General features: G+C 57.5%; 2 protein-coding genes across 5 annotated transcripts in view; one reads left to right on the forward strand and one right to left on the reverse strand.

Annotated features, from left to right (window-relative positions):
- The window catches only part of FAM83G (family with sequence similarity 83 member G), a 28667-nt gene extending 12143 nt beyond the window's left edge, over positions 1–16524 (reverse strand). The window contains exons 1-2 of the mRNA XM_055576347.1: positions 15937–16524; positions 3504–3671 (exon numbers count right to left, since the gene is read on the reverse strand). Coding sequence (XP_055432322.1) covers positions 3504–3671; positions 15937–16443 — 675 coding nt within the window. The 5' untranslated portion in view covers positions 16444–16524. The remainder of the gene's footprint in view (positions 1–3503; positions 3672–15936) is intronic.
- SLC5A10 (solute carrier family 5 member 10) overlaps positions 1–23225 on the forward strand; it is a 54944-nt gene that overhangs the window by 22947 nt on the left and 8772 nt on the right. The window contains exons 10-11 of one of the 4 annotated variants that reach the window (XM_055576349.1): positions 1240–1247; positions 3621–3638. The exons of the other annotated variants lie outside the window; for them this stretch is intronic. Of the exons in view, the coding sequence (XP_055432324.1) occupies positions 1240–1247; positions 3621–3638 (26 nt within the window). The remainder of the gene's footprint in view (positions 1–1239; positions 1248–3620; positions 3639–23225) is intronic. 4 annotated transcript variants of the gene reach the window in all.

The raw sequence follows: 23225 nt of genomic DNA on the forward strand, positions 1-23225 counted from the left end.
TGCCCTGAGTCCCCTGCAGAGCCAGGCCAGGGTCCGAGAAAGCAGGTCAGGAGAAGGGGAGGCCCAAGTACCAGAAGGGGGTGGGGACCAGCCTGTCCAGGAGGAGCTGGAATCCGTACATCCTCAGCTGGCACTTTCCCATGGCCACCCTGCGTGGGGTTCTTTTGTTCCTCAGAAATGGGTCTAGCCTTCGCCTGGGCGGCTGCTGGTTTTTCCAGTTCAGCTGCACAAAGCCAGCTAGCTTTTCCAAGCAGCCAGGCATCTCACAGCTCTGGTGCCATCCTAAGTGGTGACCTCGAGGCCTGGCTCCCTGGCCTGGGCACCCCTCAGCACCAAGAGTCACCCCAGATGTGCCCAGCCCTGGGCATGGGGTCAGAGGCTGGGGTCGTCTTCTCGAGGCCTGTTCCCATGTGTAGTGTGGGCACTTGTGCCCACATCCCCTGGGCCTGGGGGAGTCAGGGCCCAGCTGAGCAGGCGGGCGGGGGTCTGGGGACATGTGGGAGCCTCAGGCAGGGGAGGGGCTGGCGCCAACCCTCCCACCTCCCAGGAGTGGGCTGAGCCCAAGCAATACTGCAGCTGTTTTCAGACGGTGTTGTGTCAGCTCAGGGGTTTGGCTGGGGGGCTGCCCTGAGAGCTAGACATGAGGGGTCACCAGCCAGACCACAGCTCAGAGGGGCGCGGGGAGCACCGTGGCACTCACACCAGAGCTGGGGCCACGGCTGCCCCAACTGCAGATGGGAAGGAAGGGAGTTCAGGACCCAGTGCCCTGCCCTCACAGGCCTACCTAACTCTTCATGGAAGCCCTGCCAAATAAGTGACAATATTCCCAATTTTCAGGCAAAAAGGCTGAGACCAGAGACCTCAGTGTCTCTGCCCAAGGTTACTGTGCTAGAGGGCAGAGCTGTGGCCCAGGCCTGGCCCCTGGCATTGCCCTCAGACTGGCGCCCAGCACCGCCATGGTCGTGAGTATGACCCTAGCAGGGACAACCTGCACCCTGGGTCCCATGACCTGAGGGCAGGTCACTGCAGAGCTGGGCAGGGGCGGCGGGCCCAAGGGCGGGCCCCGGGATTACCGGCAAAGGAAGTGCTCCTGGGACAGGTCTGGGCCCAGCCAGCCTGCGGGCAGGGAGGCAGGCTCTCGACAAGGTGACACTTGGCCGGGGCTGGGCCCACAGGAGCCTCTGGCTACCTGCCCGGGCTGGGAGGGGGTGGACTCAGAGGCAAGAACGAGGAGGCCAGGGTCACACGTTCCTTCCAGTGAAAATACCTGGTCGACCCACAGCGTCTAGCTCCAGAGTGTGTCATCCTATGGACCCGCCACCTTCTGCAGAGCAGGGAGGGGTGAGCGGGGCAGGCTGGGCCATGCTCTGGGCTGGAGCCTCGTTCCCAGCCTCCTGCCCTCGGCCCAGGGCCCGGGGTTTGTAACTGCTGTTGCTGCCGCAGCCATGTGCTTACCCGTCGCTCAGAGCACCTTCAGAGCCATCATTCATCTGCTTTCACCCTCAAACCACCCAACGAGGCATCCTGGTGGCCACGGAGCCCTGGAGGCTCAGGAAGGTGGGCCTCGCACCAGAAGGGGGGCAGCCGCATGGCCAATACCAGGGTGACCCCCTGCCAGGTGCAGCCTCAGTCCAGGACACTGGGCACCAAGGGTGTATGGCCCTGTCTGCGCCGACCTCCCATCACTGGCTTTTAAGTTCAGCTCCAACTTGGTAGAACGCCTCTGGGCAAGTCACAGGCTCCCTCTGGCCTCAGTTTCCCTGAGCATCCTGGGAAGCCTGGTCTGGATGGCCTGCCCCACTTGCCCACTTCTGGGAGCTCCGGACACTTCCAGGAACCTGCATTAGGGTTTCCCTGCTGAAAGAGCAGGGGCACTGGAGCCTCTGCACAGACTAGCCTCCTCCCTGTTTCTTCATCTGTATGTGGAGTGGGGGACTCAGAGGGTAGACAGCTGTGATGTATTCAGGGTTCCTGCCAGGCACGGGGCAGGGGTGCAGCAGGAGGGGGCCGGTTGGCCTCTCAGCACAGGAGTGGGCTGGATGAGAGCCCTGAGGCTCTGTGATCTCCTGCCCACAGGACAAGGCCCCTGTGGTCACCTTTCAAAAGCCACCTCCTCCACACTCTGGACCTCCCAGCCTGAGCTGTCTGCCCCGGGAATTGGCACTCAGTACTAATTACACGGCAGGCACCACAGCCGGCCAGCCCACCAGCGAGACCACATAAAAATGTCCCAACAGCCAGAGACTCGCACTGCCCAGAGAGCTCACACCCACTTGAAAGGACTCAGCTGGGACGGGGGTCACTGGACAAAGCCGACTAATTATGGGCGCTGGAGCCCAGCCCCTTGTTAAGCCGGCTGGCATTGCCCAAGGCATTCTGACCCATCGGAAGCTATGCTCAGCCAGAGGGCTCATGCTGGCCCTGTGCCTATGCCTTGCTCACTGGCAGGGGTGACACCTGGTAGTGCCCACATCCCCAGTTGGTAACGTGGAATGGCCACCCCTCCTGCCGGCTGCCAAGAGGGGGGCCTAGTAACCATATCAAGGGCCCAGGACAAGGGCTGTGACAGGATCCGCTGTCATTGGTCTATACCCTGGGGAGTGAGCTGCACACAGGTGCCAAGCAATGGCTCCCTCCACCCCCAAAGTGTTCATCGCTAAGTGATGTCTGACTCTTGTGACCCCATGGAATATAATCTGCCAGGCTCCTCTGTCCATGAGATTCTCCAGGGAAAAATACTGGAGTGGGTTGCCATTCCCTTCTCCAGGGGATCTTCCTGACCCAGGGATTGAACCTGGGTGTCCCACATTGCAGGCAAATTCTTTACCGTCTGAATCGCCAGGAAGGCCTCAAGTAAGGCACCAGATGCCAGGGTGTCTGAGCAGAAGAGCCGGGCCACACGGGCCATCAACCGCTGCACTGGACCACTGAGCCCAGAGAGGGGAGGTCACGTGCTCCAGGCCACACACAGCAAAGCAGTGCTGGGAACCCAGGCCCAACCTGAGAATTCCGTCTCCATCTCCGGTGTCACTCCCTGGAAGGCCCTTTCTATTCCACTGGCTCCTCAAGTCTGTTTCAACTCTGCAGCCTCCAAGGGAGCCCTCCCTGACCTCAACCCAAGGAAGCTTCCTCTGTTGGGTCCTAAAGACTATGGATGGATGTGATGTGGAGACAGACTTGGGCTTAGGACTTCCTGAGTTGAAGTTCTCCAGCTGGCATGTGAGCTGCCAGAGCCAAGGGGTGAGCACCCTGTCACTGGAGGGGAGCAAGCAGAGACAGACAACCACTGCGGCATGGGCTGCTTTGAGACACTGGTGAAGGAGCACCTCACGTGGGCTTTGACACCTGGTGGCAGGTAGTGTCCTGTCCCCAGGGCACTGAAGCAGAGGCCACGTGACCACTTGGTGGGCGGCCCTAGACACAGAACTCTACATGCTCGGCTCCAACCCACATGGCAGGTACTCCAAGAATTTGTCAATGAACTGAAAGACTGGCCAGCTCACCTTTAGGTGTCCCAGGTGCATGCGGGCCCGCTCACACATGTGCAGGAAGTACTTGACATTGCTCTCGTCCACAATGATGTACACGGCCACCTTTCTTTTGAAGCCAGCGTCCAACAGGTCCTTGAAGATGTCCACGTCGGTGAACATGTCCATGACCACAGCAATCACCTGTGAACAGGAAGGGAGACCGTCAGGCCACGCAGCCAGGAGGACAGGTGCCTCCATGCCCACCACCCTCTCCCACACCTGCCCACTCTGGCTCTGCTCCCTGAGGCCTTGGCTATCCTGGCCCTGAGGCTGTAGGCATAGGACCGACACTCAGGGTGCAAGATGCCCAATGGGTGGCACAGGCTGGACTCTCTGGACAGCAGGGGATGGAGGCAGGCCCAGTCCACAGGCCTGCCTTTTCCAGAACACAAGACCACAGAAAACCAAGCCCAGTGACTGGGAGGTGAGGAATGTGGAGGGAAGGGGAAGGTGCTGAGGAGCCCAGAGGAGCTGACTCAAGGCCCCGCAGTGGGAAGGGGGCAAGTTCTGGGGTTCAAGCCCTGGCTGCCCCCACAAAACTGGGTGGCCCTCCCTGCTCCTGGGGCTCAGAGCTCGGTCCTGTTTCCCCTCCTGGGCTGCTTTCCCAAGGTGGGCAGGCCACGCCACGCCTTCCACCCGCCACCTCAGGAAGCTGAGATGAGCCAGACGTGTCAGCACCAGGGAGGAAGGCGGGGGCTGCGGCCGCCCACCGGTCATCGGTCCCTGGACAGGCTCCCTCGCCGCCACCTCTCCAGTCTGGTCTGGACGGAGTCCAGAGTGCATGTGCTCTTCCTGTCCTCTGACCACATCTGTGCCACAGCAGCAGACCTCAGCCTCGGGACTGGCTCTGGGTGGAACCGAGAGGTCAGAGTGCGCCCAGCCCAGTCCAGCTGAGACACGCCCAGGCCTGGTGTGCAGGGGCCCTGGCAGTGCAGGGCCAGGGAGTGGGGTGGTCAGCAGGTGCCAGGCCTGGCAGGGCTCAGTGGTCAGCAGGCTCTGGTGCTCAGTCTCTCTCCTTTGCCCTCCCTGCCCCACTGGGCAGCAAGAGGAACACAGCAGACCAGGGTCCAGTGCTGCTGAGCCTTCCCACTCACTAAGGCCAGTGCCATGGCTCCATCCTGGGTCTGAGAGCCCCCTGGAAGAGTCTTCCATCGAAAGGCGGGCAGGGTTGTGCACTGGGCTGCACAGTGAGCTGGGCACAGACAGGCTCAAAGCAACCAGGCCCAGGGGAGCCAGAGTTCCCCCACCCCTGCCAGGAGGAGGCCCAGGGCCTGCTGGAGACGTGCCCGCACACTCCTGTGAGCTCACACGGCCCCTGCAGGCCCAGCAGGGCTCCTCCTGGGCCCCGGGCCCCTGCTGACGCTGGTCACACGTCTGTACCAGAGCCAGTACTGCTGGGGGCCCCTCCCTGCCCTGCCCTCTCTGAACAGACACGCAGCCTCCTCACATGGCCCCAGCCAGGGCTCCTGGGGAACCACAACTCACTGTCTGAGTCCCTCAGGGGTGTTTCAGGCAAGCCCGGGGAGCAGAAATAGTCTGTGCAGGGCTGGGGGGCCGCGGGGCAGTGGCAGCACCAGCTGAGGGACATGATCTCTGACCCCAAATAGGCTGGGGTCTTGAGAAGAAGTGAGCGCCCCATCCCTGGATGTGTGCAAAGGCCGAGACTGCTTGAGGGGGTGGACGAGAGGACAGATGGGATGCGGCATCAGAGCTGGTGGGCTCAGCACACCCTTGGGCTCCACCAGGAACCCAGGGACACAGGGTGGGGTAGGGGTGGCAGCAGGGACCCTCTCACCTGGACATCCCCCCCACCCCCCGCCCCATGGTGACTCCAGCCCTTCTGCAGGCATGGCCTCACGTGCCAGCCTGGGGAGGGCTCCGCTAACACACTGCTTCTGGAGCAGGCCTAGGTCCAGGCTCCGCCAACCATGCCAGAAGGGGACATGCCCTGGGCCCGGGCTGGGGGACATGGCCCAGCAGGACCCACCCCACATGCGCCTTCTCCGTGACACCCAGGCAGGTGGGTACCCGGTCTAGGTCGCCTGCTTTTGGGCTGGGTCTGCTGGGGCCTGCCCCTCTCTCCCCGGTGGAGCCCCATGGGGTCCCAGGCATTGGGCTCAGTGCCAGGGGTCAAAGGAGGGCTTGTATAGGTGCCAGCGGAGCTGGAGAAGGGTCTTGGTGCTCAGGAGGATGGGGTCTGAGGCTTGTCCATGGGGACCACCACCTTTCTCAGAGGCCTGAAGACCTGAATGCTCGTCTCTAGGGTCAGAGACTCCAGATGAGAACCTGGGGCCCTGTGCCCCGCCCAAAGCAACTTCTGCCTGACAATCGCTACCTTGTACAGTCCTCAGACATGCTGTGAGGTGCGGATCATTGCCCCCATTCTACAGACGAGGACACTGAGGTACAGAGCCACTCGTTCACTTGCCTAACGACCTGCTCAGGTGGCCTGGCAGGAAGAGAGATGGAGCTCTGGACTCCAGCCTGCCATCCAGGATGGGTGAGCTGCAGCCTCTCTGGGTCTCAGTTTCCTCATCTGTGCAATGGGGATGATGATGCCCAAGGCTGTGCCTGCTGAGCAACCCCAAGTTCCTATGCCCGGTCTGGGTGCCCCACACAGCCCATCCAGGCAGGCCGCAGCCTCTTGCTGCGTCCACGGGTTCTGAGAGGCAGCTCTGACCACCGCTGCTCCACCTCCCTCTGCGCCACCAGCTCGGGGCTCCTATCTCGCGGGCTGACTCTCAGCCTGAGGCTTCTGGCACCCCCGCCGCTGCTCATGAGACCCCACCCCCGTGACCACAGAACCCCTCTTGGGGCAGAGGTGCACTGTGGGCAGGGGAGGGCGGGGGAGAAGGGGCAGTGGTGAGGCGACCCGGGGTCTCCATGCCACTGGAAGATCATGGCCCAGCCTCTGAGCATCTCTCCCCAGAGGCCCAGAAGCCACAGGGGCTCTGACTCCACCGACCCTTCCCTTCACACCCCAGACCTCGCCTCAGCTGAGCCCACCGTCCTCCTGACCAGGCACCTTCCCCTCCTCCTCAACACTGGTAACATCTTCCCGTCCTTCAAACCCTGACTAAAAGGCTGCCGTGAGCAGGCTCCACGTCTATTTCTGGAGAAGCCACAGCAACCCACTGAGTGGCATGCCATCTCTCCAAGGCCTGACCCTGAGACCCAGGACTGCATGGACAGTTTCCCTCTGCACTGGTCCTGCCTGCCCCCACTCCAAGACCACGGAGATGCCTGCAGAAGCCTAAGGGGCCAGCAGGGGTCTCTCCCCTCAAAGTGCTCCCCAGAGGAAGGGGAGACAGTCACACCCACCTGCCCTGGAGCCCAGAGGTCACCAGAGACACGATGCACGGCAGGCAAGTCCCCAGCATTCACTGGGCACTTTCACCACCTGGAAAAGCAAGAGGTGGGTCTGGATCTCTGGATCTGTCACTAAGGCTCAGGTGGACACAGGACAGTAGCAGCGTGGGCTCTAGACTGTCCTCCCAGAAAGCTGTGTGACCTCAGGAAGGGCCTTAGTTTCCTTGTGGGGTGATGGCAGCACCCACCTGCATGGCTATTGGCAGATGAAGTGAACAATTGTAGGCACAGTGCCACTCAGGGTCCAGAAGCTGTGCTCAGCAGACGGAACCAACCCCAGCCCTCTGGACCCACAGCACCCTCAGGTGGACAGGCTGGAGATCACTGCCCACCATTTCTGCTTCCTTTTCTGCCAACCGGAGGGCAACCCATAGGAACACCTGGGGCTTGCTGCAGACTGTCCTAAGAGTGGGCACAGTGCCTTCAAGACCTGGGATTCCACTTCCAGCCACAAGGGAATATCAGAGCCTGCACTTACCCACCTGCCTTAGCAATAAACACCAGGCAGAAAAATCTGTGAAGCCGTGGCCAACAGGCAGCACAGTAAGTGCAGGGACCCTGCGCAGAAGGGAGACAAATGAGGCAGTCAGCTGCGGGACTGCCCCAGCCACCTCCAGGTCACAGCAGAGTCCAGGGGGCTCCCGGAGTTGAGGAGATGAAGTTTGCTCAGAGCCTGGAAACCAGGATTTTCAGGACAGAGGAGAGGAGAGGGCTGCACAGAGCAAATGCCACAGAGTTGCCTCTTGAGGATTCAACTGGAGTCTGAGATGCACTCTCTCAGTGGTGGAGGAAACCACCAAGACTGGAACAGAACTGCTGGAAAGAAGCGGCTGGAACAATGGCTGGTAATCATACAGGACCAGGAGTCATTTACGTTCCCCCAACAAAGTGCAGGCTCTAAGGACCTGCAAGAGGGTTCCCCAGGAGGATACCACCTACGTGATGGGCAAACACGCCCTGGACCCAAGGCCATGAGGTTTTTCTATAAAGGCCAGGTAGCAAATGTCTCAGGCTTTGCAAGCCATGTGTCTCTGACACCCCCTTCAACTCCAAAAATAGACACAGACAACTCATAAACAAATGTATACATCTCCATTCCATTATTTACAAAATCAGGCTGTAGGCCAGATTTGGTCCATTGTTAGCCAACTTCTATAGTAGACTAAATCTGCGTTGGTCCTACCTAGAAAAGCTTAACAGCAAGCCTCAAAGTGTTACATCGTTTCCAAGAACGGTATCCCAAAACAAAGCTCCAAAATGTTTAAAGGAGAAAAAAAATACAAAACAACTCCCACAACATAAAATTTTCAAGTCTAGTATCCAATCAAAAATTACCAGGCATTCAAAGAAACAGGAAAACAATGAGCCTCAAGAGGAAAAAAAAAAAATGGATCAAAGTGAAGCCAGAACAAATACAAATGGCAGACAAAGAAGTGTGAACAGTTATAACTTCATCCTATATGCTCAAAAAGTTATTTAGAGACATAGAAGATTTTTTTAAACAAATACCAAATTGAAACACAAGAGGAGAGTTTCAGCATTTAAGATGAAAAATACAGTGGATGGGACTAATAGAAGATTAGATACTATAGAAGAAAAGATTAGTGAGCCTGAACACCTATCAGTAGAAATTATCCAAAATGACACACACAGAAAAGAAAAGAAAAAAAAAAAGCAAGACAGAATAACCAAGGCCAGAGTGTCAGTGAACTTGGATCAACTCCAAAGGTCTAGAGTACGTGTAACTGGAGTTTCAGCAGGTGCTGAGGCACACGATGGGGGAGGGAGGATAGAAAAACATTTGAAATAAAAGGCCATAACATCTCCACATTTGATGGAAACCACTGGGCTTCCCTGGTGGCTCAGACAGTAAAGAATCTACCTGCAATGTAGGGACCTGGGTTCGATCCCTGGGTCAGGAAGATCCCCCAGAGAAAGGAATGGCTACCTACTCTAGCTATTCTTGCCTGGAGAATTCCATGGACAGAGGAGCCTGGTGGGCTACAGTCCATGGGGTCGAAAAGAGTCAGACACCACTGATCAACTAACACTTCCACTAGACTTTTCATTTATCCCCAAGTCCAGGAAGTTTGATGAATTCCAAGCAGAGGACACATGAAGAAAACACACCACGACACATCATAATCACATCACTTAAAATCAGTGACAAAGAGAAAACCTTAAAAGCAGCCAGAAGGGAAAAGACCATCAGCCAGTGAGGAACAAAGCAGACGTCTCAGAATCAATGCAAACCAGAGGACATGGGAGCAACTGAATGGAGAAACCATTAATCTGGAATTCCCTACCCAGTGAAAACGGCTCTCAAACCAAAGATGAAATAAGGACTTTTTCAGGGAAACAAGGGCTGAATTTACTCTGGTCAACCTGCACTGTGGCTGTCACCAGCCCTACACAGGTGGAGGGGCTGAGGCCTGGCGGGGGAAGCTGAGGCTGCCCTCGCTCACTGGGGTGTGAAACACCTGCCCCCAGCCCCACCCCCACCAGCAGGGCTGGGCAGACCCCGGCCGCTGTGCCTCAGTTTCCCACCCATCATGTCCCACGATGCGACATGGTGCCTCTCCCCTCCCCACCCTGATGCTGAAAGGACCTGCAAGGCCTGGGGAGGAGGCCTCCTGGGAGCCCCAGCCTCCCAGGCAAATGGGGAGGAAGTCTGTATACAGGGCCACAATGCAGCTCAAGCCAGGGCTAGCTTGCTGTCGCTTGCACCGCTGTCTCTTCCTGGTGGGGGGCGTGGTGGGGGGGGTGCTGTCACCATCTCAGGGTTACACAGTTGGCTGGTGACAGAAGCCTCCTGCTCCTGGCTCCTCTCCCAGAAGGGATCCTGCGTCCATTCTAGCTGTGACTCCACCCGCCGCCTCCCAGAGTCCACCCTGGGTCCTAGAACAAAGCTCTGGCAATCAGCACTGCCCAGAGAGTCACTGCCTGGGCCGCCCAGCTCTGCTACACATTACAGTGTGTTGGGGGGCTGGGGGGTTGGGGAGGGGAGGCTATGGCACAGCGCTTCCCTCCTCAGTCATGGGGGAGTGGACTGGAAGACCTGCGGTCCCTCCCCTCTGACAGTCATCAGCTCTGGCACCTTCCTTCTGCACCATTAAGACAGAAGCCTCATTAAGGCCAATTAAAGGAGATTCAGGCCACCCAAGCGCCAAATGGCTGCAATGAGCCAGGGTCAGGAAGCACATGCAGGTCCCACCCAGCCCAGTGGCGTGGGCCCTGCCCCGAGTCTGATAGACATCGGCCACAGCTCAGGAATGCTGCAGAGACCAGAGGCTGCAGAGCGTGGGGTCAGGTGACCAGGGCTGTGCCCAGTGGACGAGACAAGAGGACAAGCCCCTCCCTCGTCCTGCCGCCCCCAGGGGCCTCCAGCTTCCAGGTGCAGGATCCAGACCCAGGCCCGCACAAGCCAAGAGTTTTCAAACTGGAAAATCTCAAGTTCATCAATCTGAAACATTTAAGAGCTCAGCTTCTCCAGGATCTACGAGCAACAGACACGGTGGGGTCATGGAGCGTCCTAACCCCCCAGCTTAGGGGGCCTGGAAAGGACTTGCCTGGGGTCACAGAGCCAGCCCCGCAGGGCAAGGCTCCCGAGCCACTGGAGGCCCATGTCCTCTCTGCTGTGTTCCATCAACCCCTGCTTGAACTCCTCCAGGATGGGGGCTGGGGGGCTCACCACTTCTCAAGCCAGACCACCCTCAGGGAGAGGCCATCAGGATGACAGGGCTGAGGGAAGAGACCTGGCATTTACTGAATCTGTGCCAGACACCATGCTTTTCCCATGCAAATCTCACAGCCCCTTTGGGGCAGGTGCTGGCATCAGATGGTGCTGAGCAGGAAGGGACGGAGGATCAGAGAGGTGGAGTGGTTACCTCGGGCAGCATGGCCTGGCAGCAGAGCTGGGCTCAAGCACGGGTCCCCCAATACCGAAGACTGTCTTCCCACCGCCCCACGTGGCGTTTAATCTGGGGGATCACTCGGACTTCACAAAGGAGGCTGGTGCAGCCCACCAGCCAGGGCCTGCCAGGATGAAGGAGGTGTGGCCCCAGTAGGGGGCAGTCCAGCCCCCGCACTGAGCATTCTCATGTATGTGACTGCCTTATTAAGACCAGTGCCCAATCCCCATCTTACAAACAAAGAACCTAAGGCCCAAGGTCATTCAGCAAGGGGGCCTCTGAGAGGCCTGGCCCAGCCCACCTCTGAGGGCCCAGGGGAAGGACCCTTGGCTGCAGGGCGAGCCTGCTGGACCCCCAAGACCAGAAGCTCAGTGCAAGCCTGCCACTCAAAGCCCTGGTGTGTTGGACTTCCCTGGTGGTTCAGTGGCCAAGATTTGGCCTTCCCAGTGCAGAGTGCCTGGGCTCAATCCCTGGTCAGGGAACTGGATCCCCACATGCCACATGCCCCAACTAAGAGTTCACATGCCACAACTAGAAAAAACAAAGACCCTGGTGGAGTGTCAGCAGGCCCTGGCCCCTCTGAACCTCAGCTCATCACCTGTGACCTGGGAGTGATGACAGGCCCTGGCTCCCAGGGTCGTGGAGGGAGGGCAGGGTCGGCTGGTGTGGGGCAACCTGCCCGGGCACTCTGGAGCCTGGCGTGCACCCAGCCCAGAGGTGCCAGCCCTCCTTCTTGGCAGAGTTGCTCCTCACTCTCCTCAACCTCAATTAAGACACAAATGCTGCTGGGTAAGAACCTTTGGAAAAGACAGGAGCCAGCACCTGGGACTATATTATCAGATGGTTCCCCACCTGGGGCTCTGGGCTGGAAAGTGCTCCCCAGACCCACTGCGTGAGGCTGGCTGGTGCTGCCCCTGGAAGCAGCCAACTGGGCCACCCCAAGGCCTCTCACGGTGTCAGGGCTGTGAGGGTACCACCTTGTTTGGGGACAGTGAGAGTCCCTTCCTGGTCCTCAGGGGCCTTGGCTCCCTGTCACTTTGTGCTCGCCAGGCCTTGGGGCAGTCAGACTTCTGCTCCTGCGGGAACCCAGAGTCTAGGAGCCTCGTGAAAATACTTTTACTGCCCTGATTCAAGCTGAGGGCCCACAGTGAGGCTCCACGGCTCTCACGAGGGGCAGGGCTCAGAAAGAACAGCCGAGACACTGCTCCTCCAGGGAAAGGGGAATTAGAGCCCCCAGAGCTAGGTCCTAGGAAGGCTCCTCCAGTGTTGGCTGGGTGACAGGTCATTTGCTCTCTGCGAGCCCCTCGTCTGCACAGACGGGACCACACCTATGCTGTGGAGCTGGGAGGATCCAGGCAGGCAAAGTGCCCACTCAGCACCTGGGGTACAGCTGGCATTTAATAAATGCCTCATTAAGCTCTTTTATTCTCCTGGAGCCAAGCTGTGAGCTAGGATGGCAGCGTGGGAAGGCAGGGGCCAGACAGAAAAGACGTGGGGTCACTCGGGCACCATGGAACCTGGTTCCAGTCCCTTCTTGCTGTGTGGCCCCAAGCAAGAAATGTAACATCTCTGGGTCTGGCCCCAGCCTGGCAGGCATGAGATCTGATTTCAGGTCTAGGCTTTACCCCTTACTCTCCTTTGTGCCCACCCCACCGATTCCTCACCCACACATGATCCAGCCCTGCCCTCGGGGGCCCTGATGAAGAAGTCCCGTGGGGGGGCATCCCTGAACGAACAACCTGCTAGAGCATCTCCCCTTTTGCTGGCCAAGGCGGGCCCTCCACAGCCCCAGCCTGACCCAGCCCGGCCTCACCCCTTTTGCAGAGGCTGCAGCCGCCCAGGCGTGATGCTACAGGCCCGGCCTCTGGTATGCAGTTAGAACCCCATGGCAGGTTTTTTCCCCAGATAAATCCCTGGCTCCCAGGGGCTGGGAGAAGGGCAGGCAGATGACCCTCTATCTCTGGGGCCTTCTCAGGACCACCTGCCAGTGGAGTCAGACCCTGGACCCACTAGTCTTTTTACCAGAGGAGGGTCAGAGTGAGAGATCCTTAAAAGGCCCCAGTGCCTTGCCCGTTTCACAGATGGCTTGACCGGGGCTTGTGCCGGGTCACAGGTGGTGGAGGAAGAGCCGGGACCTGACCAAGTACTTGTGGCTCCTGTGCTGTGGCCCATTAGTTCCACGCTCATCTCCTGAGAAAAGGAGAGAACTCAGCGTTGGCTCTGATGGGAACACGGCCACTCCCGGTGAGACGGGCTGAGTGTGTGCTGTGTCACTTCCCTGCCCCGGGGTCGGCCCGCTGTGCTGACGACAGTCTGGGCTGAGGAGGTGGTGGGCTGGGCTGTCCTGACTCAGCGCCACCAGCCCCAGCCCAGGGGCCCAGGTGGGCAGGGGGCCAGCGTTTTGGCCAGGCAGCTGGACCGCAGGGTCTCCATCCCAGATGGGGAGAGAGGGTGTTCTCCCTGCACTGGTGCTGGGGGCAAGAGGAGGAGTCGGGGGTGAGGGAAAGAGAGGTGATTCATGGGGAGAGAGAAGGCGGGTCAGGCTCCTGGCGGCCAGGCGGGCAGCCCGGGCAAAGCGCCCTGTCAGCACCCGTCAGCACCCGCCGGCGTCACGGCCCCGCCCTGCGAGCCAGGAGGCGGCAGAGCAGGGAAACGGGAGGGTCCCAGGCAGCTTGGATGAGCGGCCCCTCCCTGGCTCTGCCCCTCACTGGGTCCTTTCAAGGCCAGGGCAGGACAGGCAGGGAACCTGTCTAGAGTCTGAAGACAACACCAGTCTGGTCCCTTCCCTACCTCTCCACCCAAGAGCTAGCCAGGTGACCTTGGCAGGGACTAACCTACTGGGCCTCAGTGGCTACATCTGGAAAATGGAGCAGATAACACTACACGAGACTATAAAGTCCCTGATACCCAGTAAACAGCAGCTCTGATTATCAGGGCCGCCCCCTCCACCCTCCACACACTATGTTGTCCGTGGGTCCTGGGGTGGACATGGCAGGGAAGACATGGGCTGGAAAGCAGGAGCAAGGCTCCCCATCAGGTGTGAACAAATCCCCCGTCCTCTATGTCTCGGTGTCCCTGGCCAAAAGGGGAGGCACTTGGCCTCTGAGGCCCCTCCTGTTGAGCCCAGGGCTCACTGCCACGCCGCAGGAGCATGGTCAGTGGGCCCCCACCCTGGGAGGGATGAAAGCAGGGCCGACGCCCACCTGTTGGGGGCTGCAGGTCAGCACCGACGGGGACCACACAGACCAGGGTGCAGGCCTGGGCGGGACTGTCTCCTGGCTCTGTCCCTTTACACAGGTGATGCTGATAAGCTTGGAGGGCTTTGTGGGGAGCAGACGAAGTTACAGGGGGCATGGGGCTGCATGAGATGGCTGGGTCTCAGCCCTGGACACAGAGACGAGAGAGGAGGGAGGAGGCCCTGGTGCTCAGCCTGGCCCCAGACTCCCCTGTCTGGACCTGGGGAGACAGACCTGGATCTGTCTTTCCATTTTGGGGTGATAAGACTTTCCAGCTGTTCCCGAGCAGTCTGGGATCTGGGATCCACCTCTTTCCTACTTCTGGTGGGGAGGAGAGGCACCCCAGCACGGCAGGTCAAGCCCCCTCTACCAGGGTCTCAATTTCTCCATTTTTAAAAAGGGGGTGGAGGCTGGGTAATGGGATCCAACAGGCACTCCTAGGGGACTGGGTTTCACAACCTCAAGCCTGGCACCCACGCCAGCAGCACCCCCCTCCGCCACAGCAGGTTATTCAGTCTGAAAACTGTGATGGTCCCTCCACCCCACCTCTTCCTCACTCCGATACCCGACTCCATCCTTACGGCTTTCATCCCCACCACCTCCGTTTCACAGAGCAGAAACCAAAAGCCCCAAAGCTGCCGGGGATCAGGCCGAGAGCCAGGCTCCCCAACACAGGCTATCCGACCCCGCCAGCCTCCTCAGGAAACAGGGACTCCACCTTTCCAGAAACTTAAGCCATGGCCATCTTGTCAGTGCCTGACCCACTTCTGGTCTCTTTGCCCAAGAGCTCCCCTGGGCCCTGTCAGCCAGGATGATCCCCAAGGCCACTGTCTGGGTTTTGAGCGGGCCCAGAATAGTGAAGGGGTTAGATTCAGCTAGAAATACCTTGCCCTGCTGGGCCAAGGCCAGAACAGACACTGCTGACCACTCACTCCTCTCTACTGAGTCCAGAGCTGGCTTATGAATCCTCAACACGGCTCGCGAGGCAGGCTTTGTCAGTCATCTCAGAATGTGCCTTGAAACCATGGAAGCAAGAGAAGGCCCCGCTTATGGTCATGGCTATCCAGCAAGGGCCTGGCTGGCTGCCAGTGGAGAGACCCCTTCTCAGAAGGTATGCCAGTGTGTCAGCTGCATGGATATCCAGGCGGGACAAGGCACAGCTCGGCAGGGGTCGCTCCGCGGGAGGTCCAGACAGTGCCTGAGGTCCCTTCGATCCAGGTTGACAACCCTCACTGGGACCTGCTCTGCTTCCACCCCCAGGAACACACCATCGCCAGTCCCCAGCTCCCACTCGGGGAAGGTTCTGCCACTGCAAAGCTCATGAAGAGGCTCAGAGAGGGAGAGCTACTTGCTCTCAGTCACCCAGCACAGCAAGGAAAAAGGCACAGTTGAACTTGGATCTCCAGGCCAGCTTCGGCCAGACTCAGGCTACTTCTCAGTCTCCATGCCTACCCCAAGCCCCAGACTGTCTCCACCATCCACAAAAGCAACACCAGAGCACTCGGGAGTACGTGTGCGCAGGAACCTCCTGCTTCTCAGAGCCATCCCCGGGGACAGTGAGGGAAAGCCCTGTGATTCTTCCTGCCCCACCCCGTCCAAGCACCTTCTTTTGGGGAACCTGCTCGCCAAGTCTGAGGAAGTCAGAAACACCCCCCAACGATGCACAAAGATCCTTTAGCAGGAGCAGCCTGCTGTCAGCGGCCAGGGGATCCAGGTGCCCTATCGCTCTGCAGAGAAACCGAGGATCCCGGCGAAGGCAGGAGGGAGGCAGCCCAACAGGCAGCAGAAAGCCCGGGCTGGGCTTAGTGCGCGCATGTGGGCGCCTGAGACACCGGGACAGGTCAGGCCTGCCCGGCTGCGTCTCTTGGGGACTCCGGCCGGCCGACTCACCTTCTGGGCCTGACTGATCATCTTGCGCACCACCTCCTTGATGTGGGCCTGCCCGTCGATGGGGGGCTGCATGTAGACGCTGGCCCGGGTCACGCCGCGGTAGGCGATGGTGTCGGGCCAGCCCAGGTCCAGCTGTGGGATGGAGCGGTCCGACTTCTGGGGCCAGTACTCCAGCGAGGGAAGCGGTTCGGCCTCGGTGGGGGTACCCCCGGCCGCGCTGGCCGCATCACCATCCTCCGGCCCGTGGGGCTGCGTGCCAGCGCGGGGGTCCTCGGAGCCGGGGTCGTAGACCTCGATGGTCTCCAGGATGCGCCGCAGCTCCAGCTCCGAGAGGAAGTCGCGGATGTTCTCGCGCTTCAGCACCTCGTAGAAGGCGTCTCGGCCGTTGGCCGCCAGCGCCTCCAGCGCCAGCCGCTGCTCCTCGCTGTAGAAGAACTCCGGCTTGGCTTCGCTGGAGCGCCAGTTGACGTGGCTGTCGTCCAGGCACTGCACCTGCGAGAAGGCCATGGCGGCCGCACGCTCCGCAGCTCCGGGCCGTCTCCGGCTGGGCGCTGAGCGCTCTGGGGCCTCCAGCCGCCGCCGCTCCTCTGCCCCGGGACCTGCGGGAGGGGCGGGCTGGCAGGGTCGGGTCAGAGTGCAGGCGGGGCCGGGGAGGGGCGGCCGCGCGGAGGAGGGGCCGGCGGGGGGTGGGGGCGCACGCCTCCCGCCCGGGTGCCGGTACCTGCGGGGGGCGGGGGCGGGGGCCCGCCTCCCGGGGGAGTTTTGGAGCTGCCACAGGTCCTGGCTACTTCTGGGGGGAACTAGGATCGGCAGGGGACTCCCCAGAAGTTCCCAAGAAGGAGGGTTCGGAGTCTGCTCTCCGACGACCTCTGGACCTGCTCGGCGGCGCCCCGCATCCCTAGGGCTTCCGGGGTGGGAAGGGGCCCCCAAAGCTCCCAGCGCCGAGATCGGCAACCCTAGGGGTCTGCGCGGAGGAGGTTCGGGGCGGCAAGTGAGCAGGCGGGTCTCCCGGGGGCCGAGGGTCGGGGGTCGAGGGCGCGGGCCAGGGTTCGCTTACCGGGCGCGCGGGCTGCGTGGGCGCTGGCGGCAGTGACTAAGTGCGGCCCCGCCCACCCCGCTGCCGCCACCTGCGGTCACGTGCGGCCGGGGGCGGGGCCGGAAACATTCACATTCACCCCACCCCCGACGGACCGACGTCTGGCGGGTGTGAGCGCGTCTTCTCCGCCGCCACCAGCCTGAGGTGGCCGAATTCTGAACCGCTCAGGGACCAAAATCCAAGCGCTTTTGGGCCATTGCAGCCCAGAGAGGGACAGTGTTCTCCTGAGGACACACAGCAAGGTGATAGCCTTGACACGCCCCTCCCTCACACTGCTGGTAATCCTGGTCCAACCTAACCGTGTCCAGTTTCCCAGGTGGGACAGAAAGCATGCACAGATGCTCACCCGTTGTGGAAGTAGAGTTGGGGTGCTGGGGTGGGAGGCTCTGAAGCAGGGGCGGGGCCGCTCTGACCCAGCCTCAGGGGCCCTCCCAGAGCCTGGTGTAGACAGGGCAGGCACCCAGTTCTAGGTCCCAGCCCCGGCTTCCTGCTGAGAACAACACCCCACCCCCCACCCCCCACCCCCCAGGACTGGTCCTGCATGATGTGCCGCACCCAGGCCCTGGGGCGAGGAGGGCCCGAGAGGGCAGCAGTGGGCTGGGGTCAGGCCCAGCTCTCTGCCCTGCGTCCCTGGGGCTTGGGACCCCGGTGACGGGGGTGTGTGGGGACCACATCTGAAAGCAGGCTGCCAGGGTGGGGACAGCAAAGCCCATTAAACCTCACCAACCACAGCCCTCACCCCGTCGCGTGCCACAGCCAGTCAGCCAGGCATCTGGCCCAGCCTTCCCACCCCCTCCCAGCCATGCACGGGCTGCTTGGGGCTCTGAGGACACTGCTCTGTGCTGCAGAGGGTCGGCTGTTGACATCTCTAGGCCTGGGCCCTAGAAAACCTACCTCAGGACCCTCTCCACCCCCCGGTCTGCCTGTCAGGCCATCTCCCCTGGGTCTACTGCCCTCAGCGGTGGTGCTGCCTCCCGACCCAGTGTCTCTATGGTCCCATCACTGGGTCCTGCCCTCTGCCCTGGCCCGGGGGCTTCACATTGTGTCTGAACACGGTGCCCCTTCAGGTGCCCCCAGCACCTCCCAGGTAGGTGCACACACACCTGCCTCCCCACCCCCACCCCACACAGTCAGATGTGAGAAGGAGGTGGCCCCTGGGGTGAGCACAGCACTGGGAGCCCTGAAGCCTGGCTAATGGCCTCTGCAGCTGGGGACCCATTCAAGACTGTCTCTGGGCCTTGGCATCTCCTTTTGTTCTTCCCCTGGTCGGAGGCCCTGGGCTCATTGAGTCCTGGCGCTCAGGGCTGAAGGGCCTCCAGCCCTGCAGTTACCTGCCCATAATTTTAGAATCACAGGAAGCTGTTGAAAAGCCAACAGAGAGCTTGCAGGCACTCTTCACCCAGTCTTCCCCAGTGGTGCCATCTTGTATAACCACAGTGCGATAACCACAGCCAGAAAGCTGGTTCAGATTTCAGCAGCTTACGTGTGCTTGTTTATGTGCATGTGTGTACACCCTCATCACACGCGTAGGTTTGTGTAACAACCATCACAATCTAGGTGGAGAACTGTCCCCCTGCAGTCAAATATCTCCACCCTAACTCTGGCCACCACTGATCCATTCTCTGGTGATTCGTTCGGGTCAACGTATATCGGTAGCTCATTCCTTTCTATTGCTGACTGATACTCCATGGCATTCTAGCCTTTATTTCTATGGGTTTGGCATTCTTAGCCTCCACATATAAGGGATATCATATGGTATTTATCTTTCTTTGGCTTATTTCACTCAGCATATAACCCTTGAGATCCATCCACATTGTTGCAAATGGCAGGATGTCTTTCCTTCTCATGACTGAATAATATTTTCTTTTCCAATATTTATTTTATTTATTTGATTGCACTGGGCCTTGGCTGCAGCACGTGGGATCTAGTTCCCTGATAAGGGATGGAACCCACACCCCCTGCATTGGAAATGTGGTCTTAGCCACTGGACCACCAGGGAAGTCACTGAATATTTTCATATATATCTATATGAGCGTCACATCTTCTTTATCCATTCATCAAAAGTATTGTTTAGTTCAGTCGCTCGGTCGTGTCCAACTCTTTGCAACCCCATGAACCGCAGCACACCAGGCCTCCCTGTCCATCACCAACTCCCGGAGTCCACCCAAACCCATTTCCATTGAGTCAGTGATGCCATCCAACCATCTTATCCTCTGTGGTCCCCTTGTCCTCCTGCCCTCAATCTTTCCCAGCATCAGGGTCTTTTCCAGTGAGTCAGCTCTTCACATCAGGTGGCCAAAGTATTGGAGTTTCAACTTCAACATCAGTCCTTCCAATGAACACTCAGAACTGATCTCCTTTAGGCTGGACTGGTTGGATCTCCTTGCAGTCCAAGGGACTCTCAAGAGTCTTCTCCAACATCACAGTTCAAAAGCATCAATTCTTCGGCGCTCAGCTTTCTTTATAGTCCAACTCTCACGTATCTTGGCTATTGTGATCAATGCTACAATGAGCAGGAGTGCAAATGTCTCTTCAAGGAGGTGATTTCATTTCCTTAAAATATGTACCTAGTTGTGGGACTGCTGAATCATATGGTAGTTCTGTTTATAATTTTTTAAGGAACCTGCATGCTTTTTCCATAGTGGCTGCACCAATTTACATTCCCACCAACAGTGTACAAATGTTTCCTTTTCTTCACATCCTGGCCAGCTCTTGTTATCTCTCGTGTTTTTATGATAGCCCTTCTTGCAGGTGTGAAGTGATAGCTTATTGTGGTTTTGATTTGCATTCCCCTGATGATTAGTGATGTTGTACAGGTACTTTACACATACCTGTTGGCTATTTGTTTCCTTTGGGAAAATGTCTGTTTAGTTCCTCTGCCCATCTTTAAAGCAGATTTTGGGGGTTTGTTTGTGGGTTTTAGTCTTAGAATCTGAGTTGCATGGATTCTTTATGTATTTTGGATATTAGCCCCTTATCAAATATACAGTTTGCAGACATTTTCTCCTATTCTTCAAGATACCTTTTCATTTTGTTGATCGTGTCCTTTGATGTGCAAAAGTTTTTCAGTTTGATGTAGTCCCAGTTGTTTTATTTGTTTGTTTTTGCTTTTCATTTTTTTTTGCCTTTGCTTTTAGTGTCAAATCCAAAAAGTCATGGCCCAGACTGATGTCAAGGAGCTACCACCTATTTTTTCTTCTAGGAGTTTTATGGTACCTGGTCTTCATTCAAATCTTTAAGCCCCTTTAAATTGATTTCTGCATGTGGTGTGAGACAGGAGTCCAGTTTCATTCTTTTGCATGTCACTGTCCAGTTTTCCCAACACTATTTATTGCAAAAACTATCCTTTCCCCATTGTATATCCTTGACTCCTTTGTCATAAATCAATTGACCATGTATGTGAGAAGATCTGCCTGCAAGTCTGGAGACCTGGGTTCGATCCCCGAGTCAAGAAAATTCCCTGGAGAAGGGAATGACTACCCACTCCAGTATTCTTGCTTAGAGGATTCCATGGACAGAGGAGCCTGGTGGGCTGCAGGCCATGGGGTCACAGAGTTGGACATGACTGAGCGGCTAACAGCTTCACTTTCGCTTTGCTTCTGGGCTCTCTACTCTGTTCCATGGAGCTATGTGCCTGTTTGGCGCCAGTACCTCACTGTTTTGATTACTACAGCTTTATGATTTGGTTTGAAATCAGGGCCTGTGATGCCTCCAGCTTTGTTTTTCTTTCTTAAAAATTCCATTGGCTACTCAGGACCTTTTATTGGTTCCATCCAGATATTTTAGGATGGTTTTTAATATCTCTGTGAAAAGTATCATTGGAATTTTGATAGGGATTGAATTGAATCTATGGATCACTGTAGGTAGTATGGATAGTTTAACACTATTAATTCTTCTCATCTGTGAGCATGGACTATCTTTTCATTTTTTGGTGTGTCTTCTTCAGTTTCTTTCAGTGTCTTATAGTTTTCAGTGTACAGATCTTCCATCTCCTTGGTTAAATTTATTCCTAGGTATCTTATTTTTTTATGCTATTGTAAATTTTTTATGTATTGTAAACAGCATTTTTACAATACATAAATGAATAGCACTTTTTTATATGTTGTAAATATCATTAAAAAAAGAATAAGATTGTTTTCTGAATTTCTCTTTTTGACAGTTCACTCTTAGCATACAGAAACAACTGATTCTGAGTATGGATCTAGTTTCCTGTGACTTTATTGAATTTGTTTCTGCAGCTTTTCTTTTCATCCTTTTCACTGATGATGTTTTACACAAAGCAAAAGCTTTAGTTTTGTTTGTTTTTGTTTTTCTTCTTTTTGGTTTTGTTTGTTTGTTTGGGGTTTTTTTGGTCACACTGTGCAGTTTGTGGAATTTAGTTCCCCCACCAGGGATTGAACCCAGGCCCTCAGCAGTGAGGGCTCAGAGTCTTATTCATTGGACCTCCAGGGAAATCCCCAGAGCTTTAGATTTGATGAACTCTATTTTGTCAATTTTTCATTTTATGGATTATGTTTTTGATGTTAAGTCTAAAAACTCTTCATTTTGCCCTACATTCTGATGATATTCTCCTATTTTTTTTCCTTGAAGTTTGATAGTTTACACTCAAATCTTTGGTGTATTTTGAGTTAATATTTGTGTGAGGTGTGAAGTTTAGGTTGAGTCATTGGCTGTGGATGTCCCCAGAAGGGCTTTACCAAGGAGCAAAGAGCCTGAGAACAATTTCCCAGGACCACACAGTATGGGAGGCTTCCCATGTGGTTCAGTGGTAAGGAACTTGCCTGCCAATGCAAGAGATGTAAGAGATACGGGTTTGATCCCTGGGTCGGGAAGATTCCCTGGAGGAGGGCATGGCAACCCACTTCAGTATTCTTACCTAGATAATCGCATGGAGAGAAAAGTCTGGTGGGCCACAGTCCATGGGGCCACAAAGAGCTGGACACAACTGAGTTGGCTGAGCATGCGCACAGTATGGGTTTGGGAGAACTGGACCCAAATGCAGGTCTGTGTGCTTTTCTTTTCTCCCGCTTCCTCCTGCAACATCAGCGTCTAGACTGGCTCCCAGGGATGAGCCAGGCTGGCCTGGGAGTGGGGAGCACCCTGTTTACTCCCTGGGGTGGTGTGTCAAGTGACCAGCTTAGAAGAGAGTCATTCAGTCAGTCAACAAACACAGCCACACCCTGCCACGCGTGGGCTTATGCTGTGCACGCCTGGGGCCCAGGCTCCCCAAGGGGCTCCTGTGGTAGCGTCTCTGGAGAGGCAGAAAGGCGCCCTTGGAGAGTGATGCCTTAGAGTCGAGAGCAGTCAGGAGGAGCTCCCTGGGTTTCAGAAGGGTGTTCCAGGGAGAGGGAACAGCAGACACAGAGGCCTGGAGTTGTGGGTGAGATTTTGGTGGTAGTTAGGGTGGTCACGTGAGCAAGAGGCTGTAGTGCCCAACTAGAGCCCCATGGTCGTTCCTGCGGGTGATGGGGGCCACAGGAGGCTGTGAGCAGGAAGGAGTGTGGCCAGACTGATGGACTTAGAAGTTCCCACAGGGTGTGGGTTACAGGGGCTAGGTGGTACAGCCCCCCAGTCCCCAAGCCTAGTGACTGGACTTGGCACTGGCTGAAGGGAGGGAGAACATGGAAGGCAGAGAGGGAGGCAGCCCTCAGGCCTCCAGCGTGGCCCCCGCTGGGTGGGGGTGCTGATGTCAAGGTGGAGCCAGTGGGGACACCCCCGCAGGCCTGCAGAGTCCAGCACCAGACAAGGCCAAAGCCTCTCAGCCAGGCCCCTGGCCCTGCCTTCGGCCCGGGGCTGCTGAGTCCTGAGTCGGCACAAACGGGGGCCGGTGTTTGGCTGGCGACGACACCTCTGCTGCTGTCACAAAAGAGAGGCTGTTCTTTCCTGATGCTCAGCACAAACCCTGAGGTGCCCAGAGGCAGGGCCCCATCCCGGGAGCCTGCAGTGGGCTGCGACAGGCTGAATAAACCTGGGCAGAATCTCCTGACTCGGGCTTTTCAAGCCATTATGTAGCTGTGACTCTTCATCCGTCCCTCCGGGAGGGCTGAGTCCTCCAGGTGCCAGAGCCGGCCAGGCCAAGCCCAGAACCTGTTGGGAGGGGCCAGTCACCTGCCCTCACCTGGACCCAGAGTCCCTCCAGGGGACCCCGGGCTGTATCCGGGGTCTGACTATGTGTCCTAGGCAAGTTATGCCC

This window comes from Bubalus kerabau, chromosome 4 (genome assembly GCF_029407905.1).
Source record: "Bubalus kerabau isolate K-KA32 ecotype Philippines breed swamp buffalo chromosome 4, PCC_UOA_SB_1v2, whole genome shotgun sequence".
NCBI classification, from domain to species: domain Eukaryota; kingdom Metazoa; phylum Chordata; class Mammalia; order Artiodactyla; family Bovidae; genus Bubalus; species Bubalus kerabau.